Genomic DNA, 9957 nt, shown 5'->3' with positions numbered 1-9957 from the left:
GAGTCCGTGTTCCCCTGAGCACTACCAGGAGTGACTAGAAATAACGGTCACAAGCTGGCAGAGGATAGATTCAGGCTATATATCAGGAGGTGCTACTTCAGTGTCAGGGCAGCTAGGATCTGGAACCAACTTTCAAGAGAAGTGGTGCTGGCTCCTACCCTCAGGGTCTTTAAGAGGAGGCTAGACAATCACCTTGCTGGGGTTGTTTGACCCCAGTACTCTTTCCTGCCAAGGCAGGGGGTGGGACTTGATGATCTGCTCAGGTCCCTTCTGACCCCACTAACTATGAACCTATAGAAGTTTTTGCTAGCTATGGGCAGATATGAAATAAAAATCTGCATGCAACTTGCAAGAAGCAAAACAATAAGCAGGCTTGGCTTCCCAGTTGCTGTTACTCAATTACTACAAGGAAGTAGCCTTTTTTTCTTCATTCTGCCTTTCAAAAACAAGATGCACATTGTATTCCAGGGCATGCTGTATGCAAGAACATACAGTATATATCATGCAATAGTTATTTCTCATAATTTCTCAAGAAAGAGTGCAAATATGGAGATGAGAGGCACTTAAGAGGTCACTACTGCAGTGATGCAAGTGCTTTCATTTACTGTTGAGCTGCCGACATTTGAAGTACAGCAAGACATCACTGAGGCAAATAGAGTGTTCTTATGTACAACTGCTTTATAGACCTACACCCAGAAAAGTTCGTAGAAAACTGTTACAGCTGCAACACCAAGCACTTAAAAACAGGAAATGACCTAGCAACCTTAATTTATAATACAGTCTTTACGTACATAATCAGATTTTAACCCCTTTCTCATTCACTGAATGGATAGATTTAATGTTTCTTTGTGCCCCCTCATCATTTAATTCATGGAATCTAAGTCCTGCAATGACCACAAAATAAAACAAAATGTGAGTGTGTAAGGGTGTGCATGTGCTGACAGCCTTTCAAACAGCAGTGTTTGTAGGGGCTGCACATCTACTCTCAGCCATCTTGTGCTCCCATGCGAGGGCTTTAAAGGGCCAAGCAGCCACAATCTTCTGCATGTGTTGCTCAGGATGCTCTCAGTTTTGCTTAGTCCATGGCCTAGTGCTTACAGCATTGTCCTGGGAAGTAAAAGACAAGTTCAAATGCTTCCTGAATGTGGTCGACCTAAAACCCAGGTCTCACAGGCATACTGGACAAGCACCATCATCACTAGTCCTCTCTCAAGGAGGCCAGTCCTGCTCTGTCAGGTTCACTAGTAGACACCTTTTCCCAGTGAACTGGATTCTAATAGGATGCCTCTAATCAGTGAGACTAGTTGAATCCTAGCCTGACAGAAGCACGTTAGGCTGTCTAGCAGGACGCCCACTGCCAGAATGAAAAAAGGCAATGATTCCAGATGTGTGTTGTCTTGGGTAGAATGGTTACTGCAGAATAGGAAATGCTTCTTGCTGCCAGTGCCAGAATGGAAGAGCTACATCCCTCCACAGGTCAGACTAAGATCAGCCTCTGCAGGTGCACTAGACTGGCTACTGGAAGTATGAGATATTTTGAAGGAGGTTTATGTGTATTGACCTTCTGTTACAGATTTGAACTGGTTTCTGATCACTTACACCGGTTTGTTTAATTTCTGTCCCTAGCCTCAATGTCTAATTAGAGGAGATATAGAGGGGAGGGTCTGACCTCAGTCCAGCATTGTGCAATATACTCATTAATAATGGAGAGGCATCTCATGGATGTAACTGACTGCACACTTAGCAAATATACAGATGACATCAGGCTGGGTGGACGGTAGGATAAGGATTCAGAATTACCTTGATAAATTGGAAAAATGGCCCAAAATTAACTCAGCAAGGACAAATGCAATATCTTGAGTTTGGGATGGGGCTACTGCATACAGACTAGGGAATCACTGGCTAGGCTGCAGAAAAGGACATGTGAGTTATAGCAGACCATAAGATGAATATGCGCCGAAGGAATGCTCTCATTTGAAAAAAAGCCAATACTATATATACACTAAGCTGGATTAACAGGTGTGTTGCTTGCAAATTAAAGGAGGTGATTTGTTCACTCTTTGGCGCTAGTGAGGCCTCACTTGGAGCAGAGTGTCAAATTATGGGTCCTGTACTTCTAGAAAGATGTGGACAAATTACAAAGAGTCCAGCAGGGAGCAACAAAAATGACTAGACGTCTGGGAAACATAATTTACAAAGAAAGGCTGAAAAATGGGGTTATTTGGGTTAAAGGAAAAAAGACTTTGGGGGATGAAAATAAATAGTCCTCAAATACCTAAGGATGGGTGGTATATAGAGGACGGTAATGCACTATTTTGTGTCAGCAGGGAACAAAGGTCTACAACTGCATTTAAGGAAATTTAAGTTGGTTATGAGGGTAGTTAGTCTCTTCAATACATACCAAGAGAGGCTGCCGGATTTGCATTTGTGATTTTTTTTTTAAGTGCAAGTTAGACAACTACTCATCTAGGATGGTTCTGGATGAACTCTCTTAAGCCTGCCTTCACTAGATTATCTTGTGGTCCCTTCCAGCCCTGTTTTACATTATTTATAATTTTCCACCTCCTTCCTTATAGTAGATGTACAGACAAAAGCCTCCTTCACTATGCCACCCTACCGCAAACTGCACCCACGGTGTTTGCTGAATGAAGCAGGGGGCTGAGAAAAAATGTATGTGATCATGTAAAGACTGTATCATAACGCCATGTCTGAAACAGACAATTGGAGACCAAACAGAGGATCTTACAATGGGAAACCCACCAACTCACAGAACAATTAGGGAAATGTTTTCATCCTTCCTAGTAGATACAATGACTAGCATTGTGGAAGAGCTTCAAATTTAGATATCTAAAAATTTATGGTTGTGGATAATTTTGATGCACAGCCTTAATTCTCAGTTTAATCTGTACTTAAAAGATTTTTTTGGTGGGGGGAAGGAAGGAGGTGAAATGAAATTAGGATTGAAGATTATCCTGTTCACTGTTTTAGTGCTCAGCAACAGTGTCAATTGCTTTCATGTTTTCACCGCTGAGTACAGGTTTCCCTTGCTTTATGCAGGTTCTGTATGTGAGAATTCGCTCTTATGTGATGACCCTTTTTATACCAAAAATTTGTTATACGCGAGGTAAATTCACTCTTATGCGACTGGTGTGGTGAAGGGTGGGAGTGATGCACACCAAAATATAGTCTCTTGTGTAGATCTGTGCTCCTCGCTCGTTGTTTGTGACGTGTTTCTTTAGTTGTCACCCTCATTATGATAGTGCCCTGTGCTTGTTTGTACTGTCTGCTGTTGGTGAGTACCAAAATTGTCATGTAAAAGTGGTAGAAATGGGTCTGGGGGGTCAGTATAGTTGAAGTCTTGGAACGTAACCCTATTTGTTACATTGTAAAGTGGGTTCCCTTTACGAGATTTTGAGTTATGCGCTGTTTTCCAGGAACACATATACAGCATAAAGCAAGGAAAATCTATACATATCACCATCCTTACCAGGGCTATGTGGCTGTTGTTCCAGGTATTATTATCAACTAATGTAGTCCGATTAGCCATTCCAGCTATCTGGTAGCCATAGTCCCACCAAGACATTACTCTGGCATGTTCGTCTGTGTTTTGTCTTAGCCAGTAGTATGCCTCTCTAAAATCATCAAGAATGTTCCGAGTGCTGAAACAGAAGCATCAAGTTAGTCTATAAATTAAGCTTGTTAGGAACATTAAACTGCTTTAAGGAGATTCAACATATCACCACACTAACAGCATGTACAGACATTCACAGACATTTAATCCTAGTTGTTTCCAGGTTCTCTCTCCTGAAGTGGTCATTTTACTCTGGGAGAAAAAGCCTGAACATCTGTACGCTTGTGGTTTCTCCTGGGAAAGCAGCATGTCTCACAGGAGGATCAAGGTGTGTATGAGGCCTAAGTCAGACTCACAAATCAATTTTCATACAGTTCCCTACAGTAAGTCTGTTGGCAACCTGCACTCAGAGGTTAGAACTGCTCGAAGCTCTTTAACTTGAAAACCAGCAACTTCTCCAGAAGTTCAAAACAGTATTTTCAACAGTACATTCAAACCAATAATCTATGCTTGAATTAATAGTGACTACTTTCACTTATTTTTAGGAAGGCCTTATTTGTAAACAAATGTACACAGTGTTTTTAGCTTAGAATTTAGCAAAGAATGGGGTTTTTTTTTTAAACCTCAGAGGATGTACTTAAACAAAATAGCTCCTGCTTAGACATTTACAAAAGATCCTTTTGAGATGCTAGAGTAGTTAGAAATTGGTTAAGTCAAACTTCTACGGTTACATAAGTGGAAAGCAAAACAACTCGAGATACAATTCTTTTACAAACTGCCTTTAAATAGGCAGCATTTTCTTACCCATCGTGATTGTATGAGGCCAGAACCACACTAGGGCTGGAGTACGCATTGCTGGTTACCCAGGTGCAGTGGACAGCAAACATCATTAATAACATAAGCATCAGCATTGTAACAATGCTTTTAATATTGGGACCCAGTCCTTCTTCTGTTTTTTCCTGTTCAGATACATGTTTTCTCACTTTACCTGCCTGAATGAGAACAAGTTGAACTGTTATGGCATTTAAAATTTGAAAATATTTCCATCAATGTCAATGAATCTGACAGCTTTCACTTCACCCCTATCCCACAGTATCAGGCACCTAACAACCCAGATTAAATGGTTTGCCAGCAACATGTAAAAATGGATTCTTCCTTATTAGCAGAAAGTGCTTATAATCACAAAAGTTTAAGAGTCTAGGCTGATGCAATGCTTCAGTGCAGAGCAAAAATAAGTGGTGAAAAAGACTGCTATATTTAAGAAGAATTACAAAAATAACCTTTTATTAAGGAGAGGTTTGAGACATTTTTTCTTATAGTCAGTTTTTACCAATATGCAGAATATGGATTTCTGAATTCTACACTGAACATGTTTGGTTATGTCTGAGGAGAAGTCTGAATGCCTTTCTGGGGCAGGGTTGGGTGTGGAGGAATAACTGTAATATTTGCTGCAAGAAGAACTATGAAGAGAAGATAACCAACCTCCTGTGTCACAAAATGGAGTAAACTAGAACCATAAAAACTGTTCTTTGCCATTTACCTCCAACAAAAGAAGAGGCCATAAGGTTTATGAACAAGATCTTTCTATAAAACACAATCTTTACTATTTGAATAAGTGTCAAATTCCTATAAGTGTTTCCCTCTTAAAGTAACAAGCAGTGTTGGTTTTGCCAGGTTTGAACTGCAGCCAGTGTCCATTTAGTCAAGACTCCCTTGGACAGACAGTGGGAGACCAGTGAAACGATAAAATTTATAGTTAATCTTTCCCTCTAAATTTAGATTCAGGTACTTATACAAGGCCAACTGAAGTCAGTGGGAAAATTTCAGACTGTGCATCAGGATGTTAGAGAAGATGTACAAACATGCTCTTAGGATGCTCAGATGGCATCCTGTCCCCCACAAGGGTCCCCTAAGGGTCTAATACATACAGGTGAAAAAATACAGAACTGTGCAACTAGTCTTAACGATAATGCACAACTATCTACCACTGAACAAGGACCAATTTCCTCAGGCCCATATGAGGTTAGAGAAAAGTAACAGCAGCAGCTGTTGAACAGAGGGAAAGAGCCATTTATTTAAAGCACAATTATTTTCAGTATATCAATGTGTCACTGGAGGAGGTGGGTCTCCCCCCCAGGTGTTTAATAGTAAATTATTTAATGACAATGATGCAGGCTTTTAATGGTATTTTTATAAAATACCTTTAAAAACAACATGTAAAATCGTCTCTGCTCTGACTTGCACAGTGCTTCTTAAAAACAGTTGGAGGAGGAATGCAAGCCTGCCCTCCAATTATATTTCTGTCTCTGACTGAACTTCATGTTCTGGCTTAGTATGAACACTGAAGGTGGATACAAGCTCCTCTGCTCATCTATCCTGACCTACAGCTCTTTATTCCAGGCCTGTGCTTCTCCAGAAAAACAAACGATTGTGTCACACTATTAAAAACCCACTAGCTTTATTTTTAGGTTCAAATCCTTCTGTAAGTTACAAGAGATCAGAGTTAAAATGGATGAACAGAATCATCTACTGCGTTACATTTAAACTTGCACATTTAAGTGCAATGCTTCAAAAACACTTCAGAGGTTTGAAGAAGACAGAAATTGGCACTTTCCAACAAACTGGATCCAGCTCAGAGAGAGACTGGGTTCAGCCTGCAAAGGTCTTCACTGCCACAGGAGATGGAGAATGGTGGTGAGATCAAGCACAGGCAAATCAGGTGCTCTGGGGGCTGGAGATTTGAGGCCTGCAAGCACAGGCCAGGTTGCAAGCAGCAGGAAAAGGTTGCTGATCCCTGGAATAGGGTTTTTCACCCATGGATCAACAAACCCATATGGCATTATATCCTTTTTATAGTGCTTTAACAAGCTACAGCAATCTTAACTTCAGCATGGGAAAATGAGACTTGTAAAGCTGCGAGTCTGAACTATTGTACCTCAGACTCTTCTGCTTTTTGATGCTAATACAATAAAAGATCATAAAACATCAGCAATGCTTCAATATATGGCTGGACAAACAAATTATACCAAGTTAAATGGCGAGGAGTACAACTTGCCATGCATCAGCTGCTCTGTGGTACTGCGTGAGTCCACTCCTATCCTGCAGCAATGGTATGCTAAACCGGGGCTGCCTTGAATGAATCACAGCTAAGTTACTGCAGTTTAGCCTCCCCTTACCACAGGACAGAAGGGAATATATAAAAACAATTACCACAGAGCAGCTGATGCAAACCAAGTTGCCTTTCCAGCTCTGCAATTTGTTGATCTATCCATACTAAATCTCTTTTTTGGGGTGAGGAGAGAAGGGCAGGTGGAGCTCACCTTGTCATACAGGTTGCCTGGGTTTCTTTTGTCATCCTCATCACTGCTGTCTTCTACTGGTGGATTTTCCCTCTTCATATCATCACCCAAATAGTGCTCAAAAACATTGGAGAAAGCAATTGCTGATAGCATACAGACCACTGGAGTCAAAGTCAACATCAGACGAACCATCACACCAGCAAAGTACACAGCACTGATTGCATATAGAGCAACTGCAGAGACACAAATTCACTAATGACACTCAGAAAGTGTTCAATTATTCTTGAAAGGAGATAGCAAAAGATTTACATAGCAAGTATAAAATTAGTCGCAGAAATAAATATAATGACTTCTAAAGTGGACGAAAAGAAGAATCACAGTGTATGGATCATGTTTAAAGCATGCATCGTATTAAGTTTCATAAACACTTACTGAATAGTTTAGAGATGTGGTGCAATCAAATGCATTGTTTGTAAGCTCAAAAGGCTTCTTAAAATGTAGCTGGGCAGACTTGCTGAGAATATAGCCCAGTTTTGATATGTATTGATAATCTACTGCATTTCACTAACAATTTATTTTCCAAGAAAGCACGCTTAACAGTGCTGATGGAAAAATGTATTTCTGTGTAATTCTGTTTGATAAAAAATACATTAGAACAGTTCTCGAGTATTTTTTGAAAAAAACAAAGGAAGTACTTATACGACATGTCTAAATTAGTGTGTGTGTGCATGCATGCGCACGTGTGTGTATATGCATACATATACATATATATCATTTAAATCATGGTGTATACCATTACTTTGAAATGTGCAGACAACGGGGTACTTGTCCAAATGTACATCACAATTCCAAATGTACATGTTAAACCACTTCTAACGGCTTTCCCAGTACTATTCTAAAGGAAGTGTCCTTGGAACAGTGTGAGCTGACATTCCCTGCCCCCTCCGATGGTTACACTACTAAAAATTATTGAATAATTTTATAATACTATTTTTCTTGGGAAAATATCATCCCTGTGGACAGAAGTCATAAAAATCATAGGACAGAACACTGTCAACGCATGTGGAGCATGCTATAAGCTAACAAATCATTATTATGGAAAAGGTTTGTAATGGAAATTATCTTAGAACTTAACTAATTAAATCTGGAGATACTCCAGTTCATTAACAGAAGACATAATGCAAGTCTGGCCAGTATTTATAGGTGAGCTGTAAAGATTCTTTGCCCCTTTATGCTGAACTGAACATTTAAAATAGTACTGGGACCCTAAATGCCAAGGCTAGGGAAGAATTTTCTTGGTGAAGACACTGAAAGACACAGGCATAAGGCTGTCTTTAAGGGACAGCTTAAAAGCTCTTGAAGTACATAGTGTTCCAGGGTAACAGCAAGCAACACAGCTGACATTTCAGACAGTGCTTCAACCTATCAACAGCCGTAGGAGACTGCTATAACTGTCGGCAGGCTTCTCACGCCCTGGGAACAACCCACAAATGTAGAAGTGCAGAGGTGGCTTGAAAAAGTCACCTTGGCTCCTGGCTCTGGGCATAAAAGTCTGTATACAATAGACTCCTTATGACAAACACTGTTTATAACAACCCCATGCTTTTAAACCATCCTGAAACCAGGAACCAATTTTTTCATTATTAGAATGCAGCAAATTGACTAACCCTATTATAGCAAACACCTAATTTTAACAAGCTTTTCTCCATGTCCCATGGGTACTAGATGTAACGAGGCTGCATTGTTGCTCCTGGTGCTTTGCAGAATTTTATTGATGCTTTGAGAGATCATTTAATGTTATACCAGCACTGCAGCTGCTAAGCAGAAAAAAGGGTTGAAAATATTTCTTATTGATCTTTTGAAAAATAAGTTTGTTTGCTATAAATTGCATATTAGTAAATTGTGTGGGATATTACTTGGTAACAGCAAGCTTTACAAACACATCTTTAACAAAGTTTCAAAGCCTTCTTTTAGTAAGGAATGTATACTTGCATTATATGAACAGAAAGCAGCCCTTACATGAAGACAAGATTCTACACAGCAATTTTTAAATGAATTCTCTTACCAAAGACTCTTTCGTCATTGATGTTTTTGATACAGAACCACAGCCCTGCTGGAAAAGTACACACGAGAATATGCAGATCAAAAAAGAAGGAAACCCATGTTGTAGGCTGATGCTCTGACACAGAGGCAATGATCGGGATGTGAATTTTCGCATACCTTGTTTAAAAAAAATTCAGTTCAAATTATTTTGAAATGGTGAATTTGTCAAAACTGCATACATTATGAGTTCTGAAGTAAATTTAAAAGAAGCATTTTAAATTAAAATGTTAAGACTCTATTAAACAAAAATCTGAAGCAGTTTTTTTATGCACACATACTGGACCTAGATCTGATGGCATTCAGAAGATAGTCAGGACAGACTTTTTTTGGTAAACCTCAACATGAAAGGAGTGTTTCTATGATAGTCCATATTATTTAATATTTTACTTTGTCAACCTGGCCAAATACTAAGCAGATTTAAAAGAATCACATACTCATGTAGCTTTACAAAGCGCTTTTTTTTTCAGATATTAGAAATGTGTAATTCATCTGACCGACTGCAACACATCTCCTTAAGTCCTCAATGCTAATGGTTTCAAAAAGTGTTCCATCATATTTCCATCATCACAGGGAATGAAGCTGAGAGGTTAGGTACCAGGGCCAACCTTCATCATAAGCAAACTACTCAAGAATGCCAGCAACTGCATCCTTGGGAGCACTGAAACATCCTACAATTGGAAACTACATAATCACTAATACCAGGAGTGCTCAACCCTAGCCTATGGGCCAGATTCAGCCTGTGGAGCTGTCATCCAGCCTGCCACGCTCCCCACGAGTTTGCAATGCTGACAATGGAGAAGTGGTGGCAATGTTAATTGCTGTCCCTTGCTGCCCAATTCCTGGACTTGTGAGGAGCCTGGCAGACTGGACATTGTGGCCTTGCGTGCTAGAAGCATTATGCAGGGCTGGGGCTGCTGAGGGCCAGATCAAGGTGCACGGGGTCCAGTCTGGGCATGCATGGCCCAATCCTGCATGCTAACCCTG

The 9957-nt window shown here is 40.1% G+C and overlaps 1 protein-coding gene across 1 annotated transcript in view; it reads right to left on the bottom strand.

Moving 5' to 3' along the window:
- Positions 1 to 9957, bottom strand: part of STT3B (STT3B, catalytic subunit of the oligosaccharyltransferase complex) — a 165897-nt gene that overhangs the window by 14449 nt on the left and 141491 nt on the right. Inside the window, exons 9-12 of the mRNA XM_019508792.1 lie at positions 8936 to 9090; positions 6892 to 7103; positions 4376 to 4563; positions 3488 to 3659 (exon numbers count right to left, since the gene is read on the bottom strand). Coding sequence (XP_019364337.1) covers positions 3488 to 3659; positions 4376 to 4563; positions 6892 to 7103; positions 8936 to 9090 — 727 coding nt within the window. The remainder of the gene's footprint in view (positions 1 to 3487; positions 3660 to 4375; positions 4564 to 6891; positions 7104 to 8935; positions 9091 to 9957) is intronic.

This window comes from Gavialis gangeticus, unplaced genomic scaffold (assembly GCF_001723915.1).
Source record: "Gavialis gangeticus isolate Ggan-Ray unplaced genomic scaffold, GavGan_comp1, whole genome shotgun sequence".
Lineage (NCBI taxonomy): Eukaryota > Metazoa > Chordata > Crocodylia > Gavialidae > Gavialis > Gavialis gangeticus.
The sequence above is the reverse complement of the archived record's forward strand: the minus strand, read 5'-3'. Positions and strand labels throughout refer to the sequence as shown.